Source organism: Euleptes europaea, chromosome 7 (assembly GCF_029931775.1).
Source record: "Euleptes europaea isolate rEulEur1 chromosome 7, rEulEur1.hap1, whole genome shotgun sequence".
NCBI classification, from domain to species: Eukaryota; Metazoa; Chordata; class Lepidosauria; order Squamata; family Sphaerodactylidae; genus Euleptes; species Euleptes europaea.
Window position 1 is genome coordinate 98,624,002 of NC_079318.1, and position 25,792 is coordinate 98,649,793.

At 50.2% G+C, this 25,792-nt stretch overlaps 2 protein-coding genes and 1 non-coding gene across 3 annotated transcripts in view; all 3 read right to left on the bottom strand.

The window, feature by feature from the left end:
• Positions 1–369: 369 nt before the first annotated feature.
• The window catches only part of LOC130480597 (cathepsin K), a 243,663-nt gene continuing 218,240 nt past the window's right edge, over positions 370–25,792 (bottom strand). The window contains exon 8 of the mRNA XM_056853200.1: positions 370–382. The gene's annotated coding sequence lies outside the window, so the exon portion shown is untranslated. The remainder of the gene's footprint in view (positions 383–25,792) is intronic.
• On the bottom strand, positions 11,553–23,819 carry ENSA (endosulfine alpha). Its single transcript, XM_056853208.1, has 3 exons — positions 23,730–23,819; positions 13,799–13,927; positions 11,553–11,763 (listed from the first exon to the last, which is right to left on the bottom strand). The coding sequence occupies exons 1-3, from the start codon at positions 23,784–23,786 to the stop codon at positions 11,593–11,595; spliced, it is 357 nt and encodes a 118-aa protein (XP_056709186.1). The 5' UTR covers positions 23,787–23,819; the 3' UTR covers positions 11,553–11,592.
• Positions 22,735–22,806, bottom strand: TRNAV-GAC (transfer RNA valine (anticodon GAC)). The gene has a single exon. It is a non-coding gene; the product is annotated as a tRNA-Val (tRNA).

Sequence of the window (25,792 nt, forward strand, 5' to 3'; positions counted from 1 at the left end):
GGCCCCACCCCACATTCTCTAGAACTTGAGGCTCAGCCTGCCCAGCTGAGAAAAAGACACTCCGATCCAGAGTTCCAGTTCCTTTTACTTCCTTTTATCTGTTTTGAATCACCCTCCAGTTCCAGCAGATGATCCCACATTCTAGTATTATGAGAGAGGGATAAAAGCTGCTCCCTGTCCACTCTCTCCACACCATGCATAATTGTATAGGCCTCGATCATGTCTCCAGAGAACTTGGAGTAAAGAAGCAAGTGAGCCGGCAGGACCCCTTTTGGCCTCATCCAATCATCACGTAGAGGGATAAGGAAGCTGACAGCCGCTGAGCATCCACACTGCAATAGACCCCAAAGGTTGGGCCTTTCCCTTCGCTGGCGAGGCAGAGGTCCCCTGTGGTTTTCACCCTGGTATGATTCCATGCTTCCTGTCCTCTAGTTCTCACAGAACGCCAGCCTCGATAAGCAACACCCCCCCTTTCGCCGGGCCGCTGGAGTTGTGAGGTTATCAAAAACATGACACACACAACACGCACACACACACACCCCGCTTTAATAACAGGATCCGTGAAAGCACCTGGGCAAAAGAAAACAGCTATTAAGCGGTGGAAAGCAAACAAGGAGAGCTTTCGATTTGTGGCCAACATAGGCAGCTCGTTGCTTCCCTGCCCCAAACCTCCCCAATGCTAGGGTTGCAAAGGCACAAGAGCAGGGTGTCCCCAACATGGTGCCCATGTATTTCCTAGCACTGTGATTCTATTATATGAGGCATGGAGTCACTGAATGCAGATTGCAGATTTCCCTGGGCCCTTTCTTGCATGCCCAGGATAATGCTGATTGCCACTTTGGGATCGGGAAGCAATTTTCCTCCAGGCCAGATTGGGCAGGGATCCTGGAGGGGTTTTATTGCCATCTTCTAGTCACTGGAGGGTGGGAGGGATGAACGTCCTTCAACTCACAGGGGGTTGGACCAGATGACCCTGGTAACCCCTTCCAACTCTATGATTCTGGGACATTCTCTGTCGACCCTGGCAGTTGCAGAAAAAGTAGCTTGCCCTAAGGGGAGCTGAATGGGAAAAGCCACCTGCAGAGGAGGAGGCGGTTGTAAAGATACGAGGATCCTGGATGGCTTTCGGTTTAGCTCACGGAGCAGACCGTAAACAAACAGGGAGGTCCGGCTCAAGGAACATTTCCCAGGGGGCTCAGCCTTCAACCCCCCCTGCCAAACATGTATGCCCACACTTGGGCCGGGGAGAGGGAGGAGAGTTTGGAAGTCCAAACCAAAAAAGGAACTCTGGTGATTGAAGAGTGGCGAATTCTCTCAGGCCCTCTGCTGGTCAAAAGAATTCCTCTTCCCACAGTGATACTCTGTGGCTCGGGAGCTCCGTGTGGCTCTTCTGAGCACCCAAGAGTGGCCTAGGGTTGCCAGGTCCCCCTGCACCGGCGGGAGGATGTTGGGGCGGAGCCTGAGGAGGGCAGGGTTTGGGGAGGGACTTCATTGCCATAGAGTCCAATGGCCAAAGCAGCCATTTTCTCCAGGGGAACTGATCTCCTTCGGCTGGAAGTCAGTTCATAAGAACATAAGAAAAGCCATGCTGGATAAGACCAGGGCCCATCAAGTCCAGCAGTCTGTTCACACAGTGGCCAACCAGGTGCCTCCAGGAAGCCTCCGAACGACTGCAGAAGCACCATCCTCCCTGTGTTCCACAGCACCTAATATCATAGGCCTGCTCCTCTGATCCTGGAGAGAATAGGTATGCAGCATGACTAGTATCCATTTTAACTAATAGCCATGAATACCCCTTTCCCCCATGAATATGTCCCCTCTTAAAGCCTTCCAAGTTGGCAGCCATCACCACATCCTGGGGCAGGGAGTTCCACAATTTAACTATACGTTGTGTGAAAAAAAACACTTCCTTTTATCTGTTTTGAATCTGTCAACCTCCAGCTTCAACAGATGACCTCGTGTTCTAGTATTATGGGAGAGGGAGAAAAACGTCTCCCTGTCCACTCTCTCCAAACCATGGATAATTTTATAGACCTCTATCATGTCTCATGTTGTAACAGCAGGAGATCTCCAGCTACTACCTGGAGGTTGGCAACCCTATGTGGCCCTTGCCCGATGTTTCAGGGAAGTGGGCAAGGCCTTTGCCCAGTGGGGCTCTTGGGTGGCGGCTCATTTCCACCTTGAAGCATGTGGCCTTAGCAGGTCTTTTCGATACCCAGTTCAGTCCTTGGGAAGAATCATAGTCGGAAGGTACCACCAAGGTCATCTAGTCCAACCCCCCGCACAACACAGGAAATTCACACCTGCCTCCCCCCCACACCCCCAGTGACTCCATGCCCAGAAGATGCCCCCCCCCGCAAAAAAAACCCCTCCAGGATCCCTGGCCAATCTGGCCTGGAGGCAGATCACACCGAAGGAATTATGACCTCACAGCACATATGCTGAAGGTTAAAATGCAGTTCAGCTTCCTTAAGATGATCGAGCAGGGATCCAGAATGTTTCCATTTTAGGAAAGGGAATTGAGGAGAATCAGCATTCAAAATGATTTCTGGCTTCAGTATTAGGCACGTTTATCAGGAGGGCGTTCCAATTTCTCTTGAAGATGCTTTAGCTAACTGTAGGCAGCATATCCAGTGGCGTGGAACCAGGCCCAACCCTGTTTCTGTCGAGAAGGGTCAAGCTGAGACTTTCCTCATACCCAAGCTCACCGAGTTCATCAGGGGAAAGTTCCTTGTGCTGTGGGGGAAAGCCCCTATTGGCAGAAGAAACGTGAAAACACAAAATCCAAAACATCTGGGGAGAGGGAAAAAACCCAAGTTGTCATCCAGGATCAGAAGAGCAGGCCTATTATCTTAGGTGCTGTGGAACACAGGCAGGAGAATGGTGCTGCAGTCGTCTTGTTTGGGAGCTTCCTAGAGGCACCTGGTTGGCCACTGGACTTTGGGGGCTTCCTAGAGGCACACTGTTGGCCACAGGCTGCTGGACATGATGGGCCTGGGTCTGATCCAGCAGGGCCTTTGTTATGTTCTTACATTAACCTGAAAGGCTTGAAGAGGGGAGTGCGCATGTTCATGGAGGAGAGGGCTATCCATGGTCACTAGTCAAAATGGACACTGGTCATGATGCATACCTATTCTCCCCAGTACCAGAAGAGCATGTCTATTATATTGGGTGCTGTGGAACACAAGACAGGAGAATGCTGCTGCAGTCGTCTTGTTTGTGGGCTTCCTTGAAGCACCTGGTTGGTCATTGTGTGAAGATTGCTGGACTTGATGGGTTTTGGTCTGATCCATCAGGGCTTTTCTTATGTCCTTAGGTTAACCTGGAAGGCTTGAAGAGGGGAATGCGCATGTTAATGGAGGAGAGGGGTATTCATGGCTATTAGTTAGAATGGATACTAGTCATGCTGCATACCTATTCTCTCTAGTATCAGAGGAGCATGCCTATTATTTTGGGTGCGGTGGAACACAGGCAGGATGGTGCTGCTGCACTTGTTTTGTTTGTGGCTTCCTAGAGGCACCTGGTTGGCCACTGTGTGAACAGACTGCTGGACTCGATGGGCCTGGGTCTGATCCAGCAGGGCTTTTCTGATGTCCTTATGAGATTAGCTGTAATTTCCCCAGAACACCCTTATTGCCTCCCTCTCTCATAACACCAGAATGCGGGGTCATTTGCTGACGCTGGAGGGTGAGAAATTCAACAGAGAAAATGAAGTATTTCTTCATACAATGCATAGTTCAATTATGGAACTCCCTGCCCCAGGATGTGATGATTGCTGCCAATTTTGAAGACTTTAAGAGGGGAGTGGTCATGTTCACGGAGAAGACTATCCATGACTACTAGCCAAAATGGATACTAGTCATGATGCATACCTATTCTCTACAGTATCAGAGGAGCATGCCTATTCTATTAGGTGCTGTGGAGCACAGGCAAGGTAAATGCTGCTGCAGTCATCTTGTAGGCTTCCCAGAGGCACCTGGTTGGCCACTGTATGAACAGACTGCTGGACTTGATGGGCCTCGGCCTGATCCAGCAGGGCTTTTCTTATGTTCTTATGACCCCATAGTTTTCTGATAGGGTTGCCAACTCTGGCCTGGGAAATTCCTGGAGATAACCACATTTATGCAGGTAACCTCATTTGGAAGTGCGGTGACCTGTTCTAGAGAGAGGTGGGTAGTCCTGCCTCCCGAAGCATGCGAAGCCGAAACACCCAATCATAGATGCCCTTCTCTCTCAGAGCAAGAATGAACAAGCACCTTCTTTGCAGGATATGATAGAGGTCTATAAAATTATGCATGGTATGGAGAGAGTGGGCTGGGAGAAGCTTTTCTCTCTCATAATAGCAAAATGTAGGGTCATCTGCTGAAGCTGGAGGGTGAGAGATTCAAAACAAACAAAAGGGAATATTTCTTCACACAACGCATAGTTACATTGTGGAACTCCCTGCCCCAGGATGTGGTGATTGCCAACTTGGAAGGCTTTAAGGGGAGTGGACATGTTCACAGAAGTCTACTAGTCAAAATGAATACTAGTCATGATGCATGCCTATGCTCTCCAGTCTCAGAGGAGCAGGCCTATTATAGTAGGTGCTGTGGAACATAAGCAGGATGCTGCTGCCGTCTGGTTTGTGGGCTTCCTAGAGGCACCTGGTTGGCCACTGTGTGAACAGACGGCTGGACTTGATGGATCTTGGTCTGACCCAGCAGGGCTTTTCTTATGTTCTTATCCCTCTGAGAACTTTTTCAACTTTACTGATGAGAAAGGGAAATTTGGGCAGCAGAAAAGGAAAAACCTCCTATGCAATATTTAATCTTTGAGGTGAGTGACAGTTTTTACCCATGCAAAATGCAAACTGTAAACATGTTTATGCAAAACAGCCCACACCACAAGATAATTCCAACACAGACTGTGGACATAAGCGACAGCGATAAGTTATTTAAATGTGACTAATTTTGGAAATAATCAATATAGGTGTAAGCATAAATTATGAAGACTTCAGCGTTTTCAGGGTTCTAGAAACTTTTATATCCAAATGTGCTGGCAGTCTTACCTACTATGGCTCTACAAGATTCCTTCTATTCAAATAATCCGTTTTTTTATTTACTAAAAAAAATGTTTTCCAACGTTTACATTTATTGTTCCTGCCTTTTAGGCAGGAAAAACTCAGTTATACATGAAAAGGCAGCTCAGGGCACGGCATTTTGCACCTGTCTTGGGGATTGGACTAGATGACCCTGGTGGTCCCTTCCAATTCTATGATTTTATGAACTATTGGGCAAAACTGCTTGTGGAACACTTGACACTTTTAAATGCCATGACAATGCCAAACAGTGCAATATATGCTATGTTGTAAATGATGCATTTTTTGTTACAGCAGTAAAAATTTAGGTTTGAAAGGATTTGCGGTGGGCATGTAACAAAAGGGGCACCAAAGCTGAGCACCGACTCATCTCCTTCCTGCCCTCCCTCTCATGAGCTGCCTAAATTCACAGGGTTAGGCTCAGCTGGGACCCATTCAAAATGCTGCCTGATCTTCTATTGGCTGTGCCTCTTCATATCCGATGCCAAGGGACACGCGACACAGCAGCAAACCCAGCTATGGCCAAGCCCACAGATGAGAGGGAAGTGAAGCTAGCTCTGGCTTCTAGAAGAAGCAGAGGTGGGTTTTATACCCCGCTTTTCTCTGCCTGTTAAGGAGTCTCAAACTGGCTTACAATCACCTTCCCTTCCCCTCCCCACAACAGACACCCTGTGAGGTAAGTGGGGCTGAGAGAGCTGTGACTAGCCTAAGGTCACCTAGCTGGCTTCATGTGTAGGAGTAGGGACACTCTCCAGATTAGCCTCCACCGCTCCAAACCACCACTCTTAACCACTACGCCACGCTGGCTCTAGTGAGGAAGGTGGGGATGAGAGTTCGTAGAGAATTGTAACTAGCCCAAAGTCATCCAGCAGGCTTCATGTGGAGGAGTGGGGAAACCAACCCAGTTCACCAGATTAGAGACCACCGCTCATGTGGAGAAACAGGGAATCGAACTGTTCTCCAGATTACAGTCCGCCGCTTGTGTGGAGCAGTGGAGAATCAAACACGGTTCTCCAGATTAGGGTCCACCACTCTTAACCACTACACCATGCTAGCAGCCCAGGAGGTCACATTTATGGGGTCACGAAACAATAACCTCTTCTTATGACCTCTGATGCTAAGATGCAGCTGCCACAAAGGGCCGGGCCCAGCTCTGGAGGTGGATACTCATCTTGCTTGTCTGAATTATTCGCCTGCTGTCCTGACGGTGGTTCTACGGCGATGGTATCTTTTACAGGCATCTGTGTCATTTCATTTCACATTTTGTATGTGTATTTTTGGAGTTTCATAACCTGCTCTGGCAGGACTTTATTTATTTAAAACATTTTATTAGCTGCTTTTCTTCCTTACGGAGCTCAAGGCACCTTACAATATAAATAAAACACATGAAATAAGAATACATAAAAATACATGAAAACCAAAATGTCAAAGTCACAGTTTAGGACTGCTTTAATCAAATGCAGTCCTAAATAAAACCATCTTCAGCTGTCTCCGAAAGATCGAAAGAGAGGGGGCCAGGTACACTTCCCTGGGGAGGTTGTTCCATAATTATGGGGCTGCCACCGAAAAGGCCCTGTCTCAAATACCCCCAAACGAGTTTCTTTGATTGATGGGACAGTCAGGAGGGCCTCATCCTGTGATCTTAATTCCCAGGCAGGAGCCTGTGGGGGAAGAGGATCCTTCAGATCCCCTGGTCCCAAGCCACATACGGCTGTTTGCCCCTGGAGGAGTAAAATGTACATTTCTCCTCAAAGTTAAATGCAATCTTTACCCCTGTCCTTCCCAGCAACACAGCAGGCACGGCTATTGTCCTCTGGCATGGTCAAAGCAAACAATGTGTGGATTATACTGAAGTGTAGCAGTTTGAAGAAGATGAGTTGGTTTTTGTATGCCGACTTTCTCTTACCACTTAAGGGAGACTCAAACCGGCTTACAATCACCTTCCCTTCCCCACAATAGATACCCTGTGAGGTAGGTGGAGCTGGGAGAGTTCGGAGAGAACTGTGATTAGCCCAAGGTCACCCAGATGGCTTCATGTGGAGAAGTGGGGAAACCTACCTGGTTCACCAGAGTAGCGCCCACCGCTCATGTGGCCGAGTGGGTAATCGAACCCGGTTCTCTAGCTCAGAGTCCACCGCTCCAAACCCCCACTCTCTAACCACTACACCATGCTGGCTCAGCTACTGCTGAAGCAGAGCCAAGATTTCAGAAGCATCTGGGAAAGGGTTTCTGGTATCTTTCAGCTTGCCTGCTTCTGCTGTCCAGGAGATAACCCACAAAATGAGACAAAGGGTTACATTTATTTCCAAAAGCCATCGCTCTCAAGATCTCTCCCCCAACACTCTGCCTTCTTTCTAGACCATCGCAACACATCCTGCGCTTCCCCAACTTCTGAAGGCAATAGAAGACAGCTCTGGAGTTTCCTTCTGGTTAGGAGTCAAAGCTTGGCCATACGAAGGCTTAACAGAAAAGGAATCAGCAGCCTGCTAAACAGACAGGAGGGATTGGGGTTTGGGGTGGTGGGTTGTGTTGTTGTATTTTTTTTCTTAATAAAAAAGGCAAACACTAGAAGATAAAGAGATGAAGGTGATGTAAAAAATTATATATATTTATATATACGATTCAAATCTATTTACAATACGGCTGGGACAAAACAGCAGAACGGTTGAGGCGACGTCACAGAAGCAAAGAGCCAGAAATTCCATCCCGACGGCACGGGGGTCTGGGTGAGATGCGCGGAGATAAAGCAGGGGGCATTGTGCAAGTGTGACCTCAGGGAAAGCGGGAGGTGCTGCCCGCCCCGAGCCCCAGGCCCCGAGCCAGCGCAGCCTCCGCCCGTAGGAGTCCTTGTTCCGGTGGAGCCTTCAGACCCCGGGAGGAGAAGAACAGCATGCCCGTCCCAGGCCGGCGCACACCGACCTGATCGCTCCTGGCAAGCACGCTGGAGGGGAAACTCATTCGCCCATCTCCCCTTCCCTCTGTCACCCACCGGGCTGGGGAGGACATGCCGCACCTCCAGAGCAGGCGCCAGCTTTTGCAAAGGGAAGCAAGGGGGGGGCTCGGCCCATCTCAATTCCTGCGCTGGTGTCACCTCCCCTGGGAACAGCTGGCCAGAGTGCTATACAGCAAAAGCCAGGGATGCCATATAGTCCCTCCTGAGCCACCATCCCCCCCCCAGACCTCACCCACAAGGTTCCTCCTGGCCCAAATCCAGCGCTCAGCAGGAGGGTCACCGCACTCTCCTAGCTGCTCCCCCTTCCCCTGCTACTGTGGCAGTGCTCAATGAAACAGTTCTTTGATCTTCCTTTTGGGGAACTTCTCTTATAACAACAACCCCAAAAGGCAGAAAAATTGGGGGAAGTCTCACTTCTTAGGAGAACTCACAGGCATCCTTAAATTGTGGAACTCCCTGCCTCAGGGCGTGGTGATGGCTGCCAACTTGGAAGGATTGAAGAGGGGAGTGGACATGTTCATGGAGGAGAGGGCTATCCATGACTACCAGTCAAAATGGATACTAGTCATGAGGCATCCCTATTCTCTCCAGGATCAGAGGAGCTTGCCTATTACATTAGGTGCCATTAGAGGAACACAGGTAGGACAATGCTGCTGCAGTCGTCTTGTTTGTGGGCTTCCTAGAGGCACCTGGTTGGCCACTGTGTGGATAGACTGCTGGACTTGATGGACTTTGGTCTGATCCACCAGGGCTTTTCTTATGTTCTTATCCTCAGCAGGCATAACCCTGGACTGCAATCAGGCCTTCTTATCCCAACTTCCGTTGTTGGTTACCTTCTTGTCCAAAATGAAACGGGAGTCCAGTGGCACCTCATAGACTAACAGGTGTTTCTAAATGCTAGATTCAAGTCCAGTAGCACCTTAGAGACCAACGAGAAGAAGAGTTGGCTTTTATATGCCGACTCTCTCTACCTTTTAAGGAGACTCAAAGCAGCTTACAATCACCTTCCCTTCCCCTCCCCACAACAGCCACCTTGTGAGGTAGGTGAGGCTGCGAAAGCTCTAAGAGAACTATGACTAGCCCAAGGTCATCCAGCAGGCTTCCTGTGGAGGAGTGGGAAATCAAACCTAGAGGGCAGGGAGCTGTTCTGTTGGCAGCAGAGGATAGGACTCGCAATAATGGGTTTAAATTGCAGGTGGAAAGGTACCGGCTGGATATTAGGAAAAAGTTTTTTACAGTAAGAGTTGTTTGACAGTGGAATCAGCTACCTCGACGGGGGGGGGGAGGCGGTGAGCTCCCCCTCACTGGCAGTCTTTAAGCAGAGTGGACAATCACTTGTCAGGGTGCTCTAGGCTGATCCTGCGTTGAGCAGGGGGTTGGACTAGAGTGCCTGTATGGCCCCTTCCAACTCTATGATTCTAAACCCAGATCTCCAGATTAGAGTCCACCGCTCCTAACCCCTACACCACACTTGCTCTCGAAAGCTTACACCCTGAAAATCATGTTGGTCCTTTAGGTGCCTCTGAACTCCAACCTCGCTGTTCTACTGCCGACCAACATGGCTACCCCGCTGAAACGCTCACTCTTGATCTCCCACGTCTCTGAAGAAGTGAGCATGACCCATGGAAGGCTGTTAGTCTTTCGGGTGCCGCTGGACTTCAGCTTGGTTTTGCAGCAACAGACTAACACGGCTACTCCTTTGCAACGTGTCCAGAGGAGGGCAACAAAGATGGTGAGGGGTCTGGAGACCAAGTCCTTTGAGGAAAGGTTGAAGGAGCTGGGTATGTTTAGCCTGAAGAGGAGAAGACTGAGAGGGGATACAATAACCATCTTCAAGTACTTGAAGGGCTGTCACATAGAGGAGGGTGCTGAGTTGTTTTCTGTTGCCCCAGAAGGTCGGACCAGAACCAACAGGTTGAAATTAAACCAAAAGAGTTTCCGTCTAGACATTAGGAAGAATTTTCTAACAGTTAGAACGGTTCCTCAGTGGAACAGGCTTCCTCGGGAGGTGGTAAGCTCTCCTTCCCTGGAGGTTTTTAGGCAGAGGCTAGATGGCCATCTGTCAGCAATGCTGATTATGTGACCATAAGGCAGATCATGAGAGGGAGGGCATCTTTGCCATCTTCTGGGCATGGCACAGGGGTCACTGTGTGTGGGTGGGGGGGAGGTAATTGTGAATTTCCTGCATTGTGCAGGGGGTTGGACTAGATGACCCTGGTGGTCCCTTCCAATTCTATGATTCTATTCCTCTGAGCGACAGTAAAGTCAAGTCCAGTAGCACCTTTCATGAACACACACACAAAGCTTCCTTACACTGAATCAGACCCTTGGTCCATCTCAGTCAACAGCAGCTCTCCAGGGTCTCAGGAAAAGGCCTTTCACATCGCTTACTGTCAGGTCCTTTACTGGAGATGCCAGGGACTGATCCTGGGACCTTCGGCATGCCAAGCAGATGCTCTACCACTCAGCTACATCCCTTTAGCGCCTTAAAGACCAACAAGATTTCCAGGGTATCAGCTTCCAAGAAAAAGCCCCCTTGGAGAAAGTGCCTTTTGCCGCACATGAAAGCTCCTACCCCCAAAATCTCCAGGGTTTCTAAGGTGCCCCTTGACTCCAATCTTGCTCTTCTACTGCAGGCCAACATGGCTTCCTGCTTGAAACTACTTTCTGGCAAATCCCACTTCAGCACCGCCAGCTTAGAAGGCTTGGAAGAAGCAAAAGAATTTCCTGGAGGACTAGGCCTACCGACAGCTGCGGCTAAATGGAACCTCCAAGACCAGACGCACTCTACCTTTTGAGTACCTGGTACTGGGGGCAAACGGGAAGACCCTCGGCTTCATGCCTGGCCAGTCAGCTTCCCAGAGACATCTGGCTGGCTGTGGCCACAGATGCAAGGCAGAACCTTGGTCCAACCCAGGAGAACAATACTTAGGGAGAGTGGGAGAAGCGTTGCGGCTTTGGGAAGCCCCCAGCTCAAATCTCACCTCGGCCGCGACCCCCCTAAGTGGCCCATGGCAAGCTAATCTCCCTCAGCCCCATTTGCACAAGGAGGGTATCAACACTGACCTACCTCACAGGGCTGTTGTAAGGACTGCAAGATACTTGGGCCACACTGAAGCGGTCTATAAATGCGAAGGGCGCCTAGGATCCCCCGAATAGCAAGACACAGCTGTCCTTCTGGCCCACTCTCGCCAAGCTCACCACTAGCAGTGATCTCACAGGGGTCCCGCTCGGCTGGGGTCCCTTCCCCCTTATAGGGAAGTGCGTGGGATGCGGATCCTACCGCCATCAACTCTGGTCGCAAAAGCCAATGTTCTCTCACCCACCCACGCAAGCTCCAGAAAGCAGCCAGCCGCTCGCCCTGCTGCCAGAAAAACTCTGCCTCGAATCGCAAGCGCTTCCCCTGGTCTCGCCTCGGCGCTACTATAAATATTTCCAGCAGCTACATGAGCTCTGTGTGTCCCAGCTCTATGATACAGCAAAGTTCAACTGGTTGGACACCCCCCCCCAAAAAAAAACCCAAATCAAAACAAAACGGAAACCCCATGGGGAGTGCAGGTTACCCTGCGAGCTTGCTGGTTACGAGCGAGGATTTTCTCTGTGGGAGATCTTGCGGCGTCGGGATGTGGTCGCCGGTCACCAGGTTCTTGTCCGCTCCCGCCGTCGGCAGCTGTTTGTTCTTGATCTTCGCTTTGGCCATGTTGTAGTCCCCAGAGTCAAAGTACTTTTGCTGAGGTGGAGGGGGGGGAGAAGACGGTTTTTAGGGCGAGCTAAGAGGTCGGCCACAGGCATACGCGGGCCAAATCCAGCCAAAGAAAAAGCCGTCAATTGGCCCACCAAGCACCGTAAGAAACCTCCCCCATCCCTGCTCCCCTTCTGCTTATCCTATACTGTTGAACCCATAAAGCTACCTTATACTGAATCAGACCCTCGGTCCATCAAAGTCAGTATTGTCTACACAGACCGGCAGCGGCTCTCCGGGGTCTCCGGCAGAGGTCTTTCACATCACCTACTTGCCTAGTCCCTCTAACTGGAGATGACGGGGATTGAACCTGGAACCTTCTGCAGGCCAAGCAGATGCTCTTTCAGAGAGCTACAGTCCCTCCCCACACTCAGTCCATCAAAGTCAGTATTGTCTACTCAGACCAGCATCGACTCTCCAGGGTCTCAGGTGGGGGTCTTTCATATCACCTACCTGCCTAGTCCCTTTAACTGGCGATGCTGGGGATTGAACCTGGGACCTTCTGCATGCCAAGCAGATACTCTTTCAGAGAGCTACAGCCCCTCCCCATCCTCGATCCATCAAAGTCAGTATTGTCTACTCAGACCAGCAGTGGCTCTCCAGGGTCTCAGGTAGAGAAGGTCTTTCACATCACCTACTTGCCTAGTCCCTTTAACTGGAGATGCCGGGGATTGAACCTGGGACATTCTGCATGCCAAGCAGAGGCTCTACCACTGAGCCTCGGCCCCTCCTCCCGTTACAGTTTAGCGCTGGTAGAAAGGGGGAGAGAATATCAAGAGGTAATCTGCAACTACGCAAAAGCATTAGGGGGACATTCCAGCAGTTGCCTAGCAACTATCCTCATGATATCCCCATTCTGCCCCCCACCCCCAACACACGCTTTATGGATAAGCCTCTTTGCCAGCACTGTTGACTGTAACGTGACGTACTACTGCAAGCATCACTAGGTTTCGGCAGAAGCCTCTACCAGGGCAAGGGTGACAGTCCCAGCTCCCCACGGGAAAGAACATAATCCCCCACGCAGAAAAGTGGCACACCAACGAACCCATCTCATTGCCAGCCAGAGGTCTAGCACGAGAAAAGGAACCCTCCATGCGAAACCCTGGGTTCAGTCCTAGGAACAGGCCTAACGGGGACACTCGGTCAATATCAGGCCGGGGGTGTTGTTTAATGGAGAGCAACCATTTCATTTCAGGCTTTTGCCTGCCCCCCTCCCCCAAGAAAGTGGAATGAAGAAGGGCCAGATTCAAAGAGACCCTCATTCCAGCAGTGGACCAAGCCCTCAGAAACTGTGTTACTGTGAAGAAGAAGAAGAATTGGTTTTTATATGCCAACTTTCTCTACCACTCAAGGCAGAATCAAACCGGCTTACAGTCACCTTCCCTTCCCCCCTACAACAGCCACCCTGCAGGTGCGACTGAGAGAGCTGTGACTAGCCCAAGGTCACCCAGCTGGCTTCATGTGGAGGAGTGGGGAAACAAATCCAGTTCACCAGATTAGCCTCCGCCACTCATGTGGAGGAATGGGGAATCGAACCCGGTTCTCCAGATCAGACGCCACCACTCCAAACCACTGCTCTTAACCACTACACCGCGCTGGTTCTCTCAGGCAGTTCATGAGAAAGAGGGCAGGAAGGGTTGCATCAGTGTTTGGCTCTTGTGACCCTTTCTTACATGCCCAGGGAAATGCCAATTGCCACTTTGGGGTCAGGAAGCAATTTCCCTCCAGGCCAGATTGGCCAGGGATCTTGGAGGCGTTTCCCCCACCCCATCTTCTGGGCATGGAGTAGGGGGGGGTCACTGGGGGTGTGGGGGGGAGGTGGTTGTGGATTTCCAGCATTGTGCAGGGGGTTGGACTAGATGACCCTTCCAACTCTATGATTCTACGATTCTATGAATTAAGCCATGACCCAGCTGCCACCTCCCAGGTGCTCCAGAGAAGGTCACCCCTGGTCTAAAACCCATCCAGCAGCTTGGAGCCTTGGACACATGGGGCCGGGGGTGGGGAAGAATTGGGCACGTACCCCTTTCTGGAGCCTCTTCATTAAGAAGTCGGACCCTCCAGGCTTCTGAAGTCCGAGGCTGGGGTACTTAGCCTTCAGTTTGGCCTCTTCGGCTCTCTCTGGGATGACCGCTTCCTTCTCTTGCGTATCCTGAAAGGGAGAAGAAATTAAGAAGAAGAAGAGTTAGTTTTAAATACTTTCTCTACCACTTAAGGGAGACTCAAACTGGCTTACAATCACCTTCCCTTCCTCGCCCCACAACAGACGCCCTGTGAGGTAGGTGGGGCTGAGAGAGCTGTGCCTAGCTCAAGGTCACCCAGCTGGCTTCATGTAGAGGAGTGCGGAATCAAACCCAGTTCTCCAGATCAGAGTCCATCGCTCCAAACCACCGCTCTTCCAACTCTACGATTCTATGATTCTTAACCACTACACCACGCTGGCTTAAGGACCAAAGTCAAGCAACTGAACCCGGCAACACCCCCACTGCCCACACCACGTGACGTTCTTTGGCACCTAAATAGAGAAGACGGGCAGAGGACATGCCTTTTACACTGCAGAGCAACTCAACACTACAGACACATTGTGAGGTAGGTGGGGCTGAATCTGGAGAACTGTGACCAGCCCAAGGTCACCCAGCTGGCTTCATGTGGGGGAGTGGGGGAAACCAACCCGGTTCACCAGATTAGAGTCCGCTGCTCATGTGGAGGAATGGGGAGAACAAATCTGGTAATCCAGATTAGAGTCCACTGCTCAACCACTACATCACGCTGGCTCAGACTCAGGCTTTCCATTAATTGACAAGCCAGTATGAGCTTCGGAGCCAGAGAAGCCTTTGCTTCAGTCACAAGGGGGCAGCTGCCAACAACCAAGCCTACTTTTGGACCGGAGGACAGCTTCGCCGCACAGCCCTCCTTTGCAGACGAACCTCGAGCGTTCTAAGAGCTTTGCTGCCCGCTCGCCGGAATTTTAGCCGGAGGGGAAGAGGCTGCCCGTTAAAAACTCTTTGCATCTGCCTGGACGCTCTGGGACGGAGTAAGCTGAAATCCCACTCGGAGACAGCAACTTGGCAGGCACAGGTGAAAAGTGAAATCATACCCGCAGTAGCTCTGGCCACAGCACCGCATCCGTATTGACACAGGGAGGAGGCAGGAAAGCCCAGTCTTATACATTGTTGGGGGTATCAGAGGGATTTGTGTTATTTATAAATGGATGAGAAGCCCTTCTGTGCAGAACCAAGCAAATGCAGCGGTTCTACAAGAGGGCTGTTTCAGAAGCGAGCCATGTTGGTCTGCGTTAGAAGAGCTGCCAACCTGGAAGGATTTAAGAGGGGAGTGGACATGGTCATGGAGGAAAGAACTATCCATGGCTACTGTTCATGATGCATTGTAAGCCCTTTGTCCAAATGAACCAGAAACCACGACATAGACAATTAGGTCCAAAGAAGCTGGTCTTTACTGGTCAAATAGAATAACAGAGCATAAAGGAAAGGGTGACAGCTATGGGGCTGTCTTGCTGAAACTTAGTAATATAGATGAACAGGAAGAGTGAGAGAGATTACATTTCGAAAACAAAGTAGGTTCCCAGAACTTCAAACAGAGAGTGGTAGGCATAACAGTCCTTGCAACCTTGGCTGCGGTTCAGTAGGGATAACATTCCATGAGTCTGGATGGCAGGATGTGAAACAAGTGAGCAACACTGAAATGCCTGACATGCATGCCTATTCTCTCCAGGATGGTGCAGCTGCAGTCGTCTTGCTTATGGGCTTCCTAGAGGCACCTGGTTGGCCGCTGTGTGAACAGACTGCTGGACTTGATGGGCCTTGGTCTGATCCAGCCTGGCCTTTCTTATGTTCTTAAGAGCCAGATTCGAGTCCAGTAGGACCTTTGGGACCAACAAGCTTTTCGGGGCAGGAGCTTTCGAGAGGCAAAGCTCCCTTCGTCAGATACCAGAGAACTCTTTTCAAAAGCAGGACATTGTGGTATGGACTGCAGGCCAGAGACAGGTTTGGAGTAGCAAAGGGGAGCTGTGAGCCCCTGAACATCTTGGCCATCTTCTGGGTGTGGAGTAGGGGTCACTGGGGGTGTGTAGAGGGGGATGAGGTAGTTGTGAATTTCCTGCATTGTGCAGGGGTCTGGACTAGATGACCCTAGTGGTCCCTTCCAACTCTATGATTCTAAGGGCACAGTCTTGCCTCTGGAAGGAATCCAAAGGCTATTGAGTCCAACCAAACAAGCTACACCAGTGAGAAAGAGCTACACAGCTACCCAATTCCTTTGTTTTATTAGAAGAATTGGGTGGTTTTCTTGGGGAATCCCCAATTTCAGAGAGTGGCGCATGCTCAGAGAGCTGAGTGAGGAACCAGAGAAATAAAAAAACACTTACGGCTGTTTAGCTTGTAAAGAAGGTGGTTAAGGGGAGATATGATAGAGGTCTATAAAATTATGCTTGGTATGGAGAGAGTGGACAGGGAGAAGCTTTTCTCCCTCTCTCATAACACTATATCACGGGGTCATCTGCTAAAGCTGGAGGGTGAGAGATTCAAAACAGATAAAAGGAAGTCTTTCTTTACACAATGCACAGTTAAATTGTGGAACTCCCTGCCCCAGAATGTAGTGATGGCTGCCAACTTGGGAGGCTTGAAGAGGGGAGTGGACATGTTCATGGAGGAGAGGGCTATCCATGGCTTCTAGTCAAAATGGATACTAGTCATGATGCATACCTTTTCTCTCCAGGACCAGAGAAGCATGCCTATTAAATTAGGTGCTGTGGAACACAGGCAGGATAATGCTGCTGCAGTCGTCTTGTTTGTGGGATTCCTAGAGGTATCTGGTTGGCCGCAGTGTGAACAGACTGCTGGACTTGATGGGCCTTGGTCTGATCCAGCACGGCTTTTCTGATGTTCTTAACCCCCCTCGGTCCTCTAACTCTCTCAACCATCCTTCCCTCACATACTGCTTCTAAGCCCTAGCACCTACCAGGTTTCTTCCTTTCCATGGCACTTCTGGACCCCTAAGTCATCTTCCTGCCCTTCAGCAGCCCCTTCCCCCTTCCTCAAGATCCCCTGTCCCTTTCCTCACAGAGCTGCAGTACTTGTCAGCATTCTATTGCTGACGCATTCCCCTGACCCCCTCCACGACATCACAACAGCCCAGCCAATGACAGCGCGGCTCCGAAGTTGTATTTTTAGCCTTATTATGAAAGACTCATTATATCATCCGAGAAAACTGGTGGTTTATGAACATTCTGCGATTGGTGTGAATGATTCAGATTTTCTGACTTTGACCTCACCGGCTTCAGCCTCACAAATTTGGGTGCTGGCGAGGAGACCAGCCGGAGACACACTGCGTCTCTAAAGGGGAAAAAAATCGAGCCGTTTAATCATCAAGAGGCTCTCCCCCTCACGACGCAGCAGGCATCCTTGGGAAAAGGGGGATGACTCAGAAAAAAAAACCTAATACAACAGGCGGGGGAAGGAAACCTTTGGAGCTGCAGTGACTGGAATGACAGCAGTCATGTCAACACAAGCCTCCATTTGCGGAGGTGCTGAGGGAGGAGGCGTCCAGGCAACGGTGGTTTTGGAGCCTTTGGGCTTGCAAATCTGTTTTTGGTAAGTAAAAAGTGGCAGGGAGGGAAGGCAGCATGGTATAGGCCGATCTCACCAGATCTTGGAAGCTAAGCAGGGTTGGCCCTGTTTAGTATTTGTATGGGAGATACCAGGGCTGCTACGCACAGGCAGGTAATGGCAAACTACCTCTGTTCGGCCCTTGTCTTGACCTGGACGGCTCAGGCAAGCCTGATCTTGGAAGCTAAGCAGGGTCATAAGAACATAAGAAAGGCCCTGCTGGATCAGACAAAGGCCCATTAAGTCCAGCAGTCCATTCACAGTGGCCAACCAGGTGCATCTAGGAAGCCCACAAATAAGACAACTGCAGCAGCACCATCCTGCCTGGGTTCCTCAGCACTTAATATATTCGACATGCTCCTCTGATCATGGAGAGAATAGGTATGCATCACGACTAGTATCCATTTTGACTAGTAGCTGTGAATACCCCTCTCCTGCATGAACAGGTCCACTCCCCTCTTCAAGCCTTCCAAATTGGCAGCCATCACCACATCCTGGGGCAGGGAGTTCCACAAACTAACTATGCGTTGGGTGAAGAAATATTTCCTTTTATCAGCTCTGAATCTCTCCCCCTCCAGCTTGAGCAGATGACCCCGTGTTCTGGTATTATGAGAGAGGAAGAAAAGCTTCTCCCTGACCACTCTCTCCATACCATGCATAACTTTATAGACCACTATCATGTCTCCCCTTAACAGCCTTCTTTCCAAGCTAAACAGCCCTAAGTGGCCCTGGTTAGCATTTGGATGGGAGACTACCAAGGAATTTCAAGGGCGCTATGCAGAGGAAGGCAATGGCAAAACCACCTCTGTTAGTCTCTTGCCTTGAAAATCCCATAAGAGGTCACCATAAATTGGCTGAGAATTGACAGCCCTTTACACACACAAACAACATGGCATGAAGGGCCTACAGCCCAACTTAGATAGCCAGCGGGGCAAGAAGGAAGATGGCAAAGGTGGTACCTGCTGCTAGATTCCAGTCCAGCAGCACCTTAAAGCTGATAGGAAGAAAGTAGATTCCTTTGAAATGTGGTGTTGGAGGAGAGTGTTACAGATACCCTGGACCGCCAAAAAAACAAGTGGGTTCTAGATCAAATCAAGCCTGAACTGCCCCTAGAAGCTAAAATGACTAAACTGAGGCTATCGTACTTAGGTCACATTAAGAGAAGACAAGAGTCCCTAGGAAAAGAGGAGGGCAGCAGGAAAAGGGGAAGATCCACAAGAGATGGACGGACTCAATCAAAGAAGCCACGGGCCTCCATTGCAAGACCTGAGCAAGGCTGTTACGTAGAGGACGTTTTGGAGGACATTGATTCATAGGGTCGCCATGGGTCAGAAGCGACTTGATGGCACTTAACACACACACAGCACCTTAGATCATCGGGGTGCGAGCTTTTGAGAGTCAGAGCTTCCTTCGTCAGATACTTCTCCTGCAAGAGAAAGGCCCTCTTCTGCATCCAGTGCTGGCAGCCCCGCACGCCCCTTTGGGACACTGAGCCCAGGTCTACACATCCAAAAGATCTACCGAACTGCAATGTAGAAAACCTGAAAGATGAGGGACCGCAGACCGTAACTGACTGGGCCTAATCTCACCTCTGAAGCTCTGCCAGTAGCACCGGTAGGGTCGGAGAAAGAATGGCAGATCCCTGGGGAAAAGGCCCTATACAGAGCTGAGGAAACGGTACCACCTAGGTACCAACATCAAGTTTTAAGGAGCCTGAACAACAACATAGCTGGGATTCTTCCAGCCCTGGCAAGGGCTGGAAAACCAGTGACTCCAGTTCTGATGCCCAGTTCCCCAGTACAGTCCTGACAAAAGGGCTCTGGAAGAAGAATTGGTTTCTATATGCTGACTTTCTCCACCACTTAAGGAAGAATCAAACTGGCTTATATACCTTCCCTTCCCCTCCCCACAACAGACACCCTCCTGTGAGGTAGGTGGGGCTGAGAGAGTGTGACCAGCCCAAAGTCAACCAGCTGGCTTTGTGTGTAGGAGTGGGGAAACAAATTTAGTTCACCAGATTAGCCTCCGCCGCTCATGTGGATGAGTGGGGAATCGAACCCAGTTCTCCAGATCAGAGTCCACTGATCTTAACCACTACACCATGCTGGCTCCCACTACACCAGTGTGGAAGCCCACTCTGACAAAATCCTGCCAAGTTGAGCTTGGTAATGCACAACCTTGACCTCACTCGAGCAAAGTAAATTATTCACAGCCTGGAGCAGTCACGGAACAGAGTTCAATGGATGCCCCGCCAAATGCCCCCGTTTTGCTTGCTTCCTAAACTCAGCAAGCTTTGCCCAGCCCTTCGCCGTGCCATTCTGAGACTGGCAGAGATACCAGCTGCTTATTTGGGGCAATGAGTAACCCAAGCTTGATGCGGCCCATCAGCTGCTCCTACGCCCTGCTCCAACTGTCAGATCTGGCTTGGGATGTAGGAGACCCGGTTAACCAGCTATGGATGGAAATGGCTGTTGTGCTAAAAAAGAGACAGAAAAGCCAGGGCCTCTGAGACAGCCGAGCTTAATGGGCCAACGCCAGATGAGTCACATCACCACCCTAGCCTCATCAGCATCGCCTTGAGCAAGTTAAGAACGTAAGAAGGGCCATGCTGGATCAGACCAATGGTCCATCAAGTCCAGCAGTCTGTTCAGGCAGTGAGTGACCAGCTGCCTCTAGGAAGCCCACAAGCAGGAAGACTGAAACAGCATTCTCCCGCCATGCCAGCAAATGACACAAAGAGACATACTGCCTCTGGTACTGGCAGGAGCACATAGCCGTCATGACTGGTAGCAATAAATAGGCCTGTCCTCCATGAATTTGTCTGCTCCCCTTTCAAAGCCTTCGACGTCGGCGGCCATCACCACATCCTGGGGCAGCGAGTTCCACAGTTTAAATGTACACTGTGTGAAGTATTTCCTTGCATCTTTTCTGACTTTCCCACCCTTCAGCTTCAGCAGATGACAACAGATTCTAGTATTATGAAGGAGAAAAGCTTCTCTCAGTCCACTCTCTCCATGCCAGGCATAATTTTAAAGTTGACTCATCTCAGCCTTAGGTACAAGCTTCCAGTTGCCAAGAGGGGCAACCAAGACATGCTTTGGGAAGTCCACAGGCAGGAGACTATGGAGGTTATCAGATGATAAGCAGAAGGTTATTGGGAGGGTGCTGCCTCTGAACCACAAAATACTTATTATTTTATTGATTCATTAAAACATTTATATCCCACCTTTCCTCATGGTTCAAAGCGGCTTCCAATAGTTAAAAACTTTTCTGTTTAAACCCAAAAACAAAATCGCAAACCCCAAATCTCACCCCTTATAAGACACCTGCCCATTCAAACCCCCTCAAAAGCCCTGACAAACAGGCAGGCCTTGCGGGGCCTCCTGAAGATCTCAAAGAAGGGCCCCCCTCACCAAAGAACCATTCCATGGAGCCACAATGGAAAAGGCCCAGGCTCTGGTCGATGATAGACGGGCTACCCCGAGCGGTCTTATTGCAGCAAACATAAAAGTGTAAACATTGGTGCGCTACACCTCACTTTATCAAATGTGACAACACAGTCACATGGCACCTTTAAGACTCACAGAGTGATTGTCTCATATGCTTTTGTAGGTCTTTAAAGCAAGAAGAGTTGGTTTTCATATGCCAACTTTCTTTACCATCCGAGGAAGAATCAAACCAGCTTACAATCACCCTCCCTTCCCCTCCCCACAACAGACACCTTGTCAGGTAGGTGGGGCTGAAAGAGGTCTAGGAGAACTGTGACTAGCCCAATTAACTAATAGTGTGTAGGACCGTAGGAGTAGTGTGTAGGAGTAGTAGTTTGAGTGGGGAAACCAACCCAGTTCACCAGATTAGAGTCCACCATTCATGTGGAGGAGGGGGAATCAAACCTGGTTCTCCAGATTAGAGTCCACCACTCCTAACCACTACACCTCGCTATTCACTGCTAGTGTCTTATAAGAACCCATGAGCAGAAATGAAACAGCTTCCCAGAATCAGTGGGCCCATCTACACTACAGTGAAACTGTTTTAGCAGTCATTCTCTTTCCTAGGAACAGCACATTTTCAACCATCAGTGATCCCCAGCATTCTCTGGGGAAAGCCATGACAATAAAACAGGCATGATACATGAGATCTTGAAAGGGAGGGGAGGAAGGGTTGCGTCAGTGTTTGGCTCTCATGGCCCTTTCTTACATGCCCAAGGTAATGCCGATCACCACTTTGGGGTCAGGAAGCTATTTTCCTCCAGGCCAGTTTGGCCAGGGATCCTGGAGGGTTGTTTTTTTGCCATCTTCTGGGCATGGAGTAGGGGTCACTGGGTGTGTGTGGGAGGTAGCCAATGTCCTGTATTGTGCAGTGGGTTGGACTTGACAACCCTGGTAGTCCCTTTCAGTTCCATGATTCTTGCGCCTCTGGCTTGCATGAAGGAAAACCAAGGGGCCACTTTCCCAAGAAGTCCTATGGAGACAATAAGCAAATCCTGCTTTTCTTGTTGGGATGCCAGATTGGAGGCCCCCCCCACAGCCCCCAAAACAGCATGAATGGGACAAAAAAGAAAAGAGAGCGTCTTGGGTCACTCCCTGCCTTACCAGCTGACTAGCAAAGCACTGAACTCATCCTGGTTAGGCTTGCCAGAACCCAGTGCTGTTTCGATCAGCCACAGGGAGAGACTGGGGTAGTTGTGAATTTCCTGCATTGTGCACAGAGTTGGACTAGTTGACCCCTGGTGATCCCTTCCAAATGTAGGATTCCAAACCAAACACATTTATTATACAGCCCTGCCCAGTACGAAGAGAACAAGAAAAGGCCAGGATTAACCACTTTTGCAATAAAACAGTGAAATCCTAAGGAGTTTCTCAAGTCTAAGTCCATTCATTTCAATGTAGAGTAACTCTACAAAGGATTCCATTGTAAGACAACTCCAGTGGTCCACCTAGTCCAGCAATTTGTCTCACAAATTGGCCAAACGGGGGATACAGGGCAAGGCCTTCCCCCAACGCTGCCTCCTAACAGGGACACCGGCTGCCCCCGAACATGGAGGTTTCCTTTAGTTACCATGGCCAGTAATCAGGAGTGGCCATTAATACTGGGAACTTGAACCCAGTCCCCTCCCCCCGGGCCAATTATCTAGGCTTACCAACTCCAGGATTGGAAATTCCTGGGGACTTGGAGTGGAGGCTGGAGTTTAAGGAGGGACCTCACATGATGCTACCTTATACTGAATCAGAGCCTTGGTCCATCAAAGTCAGTATTGTCTACTCAGACTGGCAGCGGCTCTCCAGGGTCGGAGGCAGAGGACTTTCACATCACCTACTTGCCTAGTCCCTTTAGCTGGAGATGCCGGGGATTGAACCTGGGACCTTCTGCATGTCAAGCAGATGCTCTACCACTGAGCCACAGCCCCTTCCCACCCTTGGTCCATCAAAGTCAGTCTTGTCTACTCAGACTGGCAGCAGCTCTCCGGGGTCTCAGGTCGAGGTCTTTCACATCACCTATCTAGAATCATAGAGTTGGAACGGGCCACCAGGGTCATCTAGTCCAACCCCCTTCTTGCCTAGTCCCTTTAACTGGAGATGCCGGGGATTGAACCTGGGACCTTTGGCATGCTAAGCAGATGATCTACCACTGAGCCACAGCCCCACCCCTAAATTATACCTCAGTAGGGTATAATTGCTACAGAACCCACCCTCCAAAGCCCTCATTTTCTCCAGGGAAACTGATCCCTGCCGTCTGGGAATGAGCTGTAATTCCAGGGGATCTGTGGGGTTCCCAACCCCAAATTGGGAAATTCTTAGGGGTTTATGGGTGGAACCTGGGGAGGGCAGAATTTGGGCAGGGGAAGAACTTCAGGAGAGTATAACGCCATAGGCTCCACCCTCCAAAGCAGCCATTTTCTCCCGGGGAACTGATCTCTGTTGTCTGGAGATCAGTTCAAATTCCGGGAGATCTCCAGGCCCCGCCTGGCAACCCCAACAGCCCTCTGGCAAGCAGCGCCTTTCGAGTCAACGAAAGAGGCTTTTAAGGAGGACACCTTCCCTACTCTGCATGCCCAGAAGGGATCGTGACCTAAAGAGGATTTCGGTTACCATCGGAAGTCCAAGCTAGCTGCGTGACTCTAGATTTTCTTTAAATTATCTCTATGGTTTCAACGGTCTAAACACCGGAAAGACCGCCCGCTATAAGTCGAGTAGCCAATGGGCAGCGAGCGCCGCACACGGGCTGCCAATCAGAAGGCAGCTTGGCGCTGAGCGGCGCGGGAGGAAGCCAATCACCGCGCCTCAACGTAGCCGCTCCGGCTCTCGCCTCTCATTCCCTCCCCCGCCTCACCTGTTTCTCTTCGCCGGTCTCGTCCGAGCGGCTGTCGCCGCTGAGCGTCTCCGACATGGCGGGGAGGAAGGGAGGGGGGGCGCGGACAGAGAAAGGAGAAGCCTGAGGCGCTCCCGCTCCGGCGGCGCCCGCTTCCTCACTCTCCTGTCACTTTCGCCTCCGAGCCAAAATGGCCGCCGCCTCCACCGCCCCCTTCCCTAGCGCTCGCCCAACCCTCCCTCGCCTGAGCGAAAAAACGACGGTAGCCAATCAGGACTCCAGAGCGGGAAGGCGGGTCACATCGCAGCCGACCAATCGGGTGCGGCTCTGTACAAAGACGGTCAAAAAGCAGAGGCGTTCTCGGACCTGTACGGAACGTTCTTTCAAAAGCCAACGGTCACCTCTCTAAACCAATAGAAACGTAGAACGGGGGGCGGCGGCAACCAATAGGCGTCTACGGGTAGGCGGGCTCTTACCTAGTTGCGGTAACTGACAAGGGGGGCAGTTGGTCGTCTGGAGGGCGGCTGGACCGTCTGACTTAATGGGCCAATTAACGAATCGCCTCGCCGCTGTAGGACCCCGTTGAAGTAAATATACACACACTTTTAAAAAACCGACAACTGTGTGTGGAGGATAATAAATAAATAAATACCAAACCTGCAAAGTTGAATGAATTTCACATACAGTTGCAGGACCGGATTTAGGTTTGATGAGGCCCTAAGCTTTGAAATGTGGTGTGGGAGGAGAGGGTTACGGATACCCTGGACTGCCAAAAAAACCCCAAATCAGTGGGTTATAGATCCATCATCAACCCAAAGAAGATTGAGGTTGGGAAGGGCAGCCATGAAGGATCTAGAAAAGATTCTTAAGCGTAAGGATGTGTCCCTGGCAACCAAGACTAGATTAATTCATGCCATCGTATTCCCTATTACTATGTATGGGTGTGAAAGCTGGACAATGAAGAAAGCAGATAGGAACAAAGTAGATTCCTTTGAAATGTGATGTTGGAGGAGAGTGTTATGGGTACCATGGACTACCTAAAGACAATTCAGTGGGTTATAGATCAAATCAAGCCTGAACTGACCCTAGAAGCTAAAATGACTAAACTGAGGCTGTCGTACTTTGGTCACCTTATGAGAAGACAGGAGTCACTGGAAAAGACAGTCGTGCTAGGAAAAGGTGGATGCAGCAGGAAAAGAGGAAGACCCAACAAGAGGTGGGTTGGCTCAATAAAGGAAGCCACAGCCTTCAATTTGCAAGATCTGAGCAAGGCTGTCAAAGATAGGACATTTTGGAGGACGTTCATTCATAGGGTCGCCATGAGTCGGAAGCGACTTGACGGCACGTAACACACACACACACAAGCTATTGAAGGTAATGGGGCCCTTTATATATTCAGCTGTCCTTTGTCAACAACAAATTGTCGCTGTTTTTTTGTGTTGAATATATGCTATATGACAATTTATTTACCTGATAGGTATCTAAAGCCATTTGCACATAACAAAATATGTATTTTATTGAAGTAATTATTGATTTTGGAAATGTACATCCAGTTTTTTTTTCCCATTAAATTTTTTGGGGACCCCAAGAGAGTGGGGCCCTAAGCTATAGCTTGTTTAGCTTATACGTAAATCCGGCACTGTACAGTTGCCAACTCTGGGTTGGGAAAAGCCTGGAGATTTGAGGGGGTGGAGCTTGAAGAGGGTGGGGATTGGGGAGGGGCTTCAATGGGGTATAATGCCTAGGGTTGCCAACCACCAGGTGCTAGCTGGAGATCTCTTGCCAAAACAACTGATCTCCCACCTATAGGGATCAGTTCCCCTGGAGAAAACAGCCGCTTTGGCCATTGGACTCTATGGCATTGAAGTCCCTCCCTTGCCCCACACCCTGCCCTCCTCAGGCTCCGCACCAAAAACCTCCTGCTGTTGGCGAAGTGGGACCTGGCAAACCTAACAATGCCGTACAGCCCGCCCTCCAAAGCATCCATTTTCTCCAGGGGAACTGATCCCTGTAGCCTGGAGATCAGTTGTAATAGCAGATCTCCAGCCATCACCTGGAGGTTGGCAACACTAATTTCACATAAG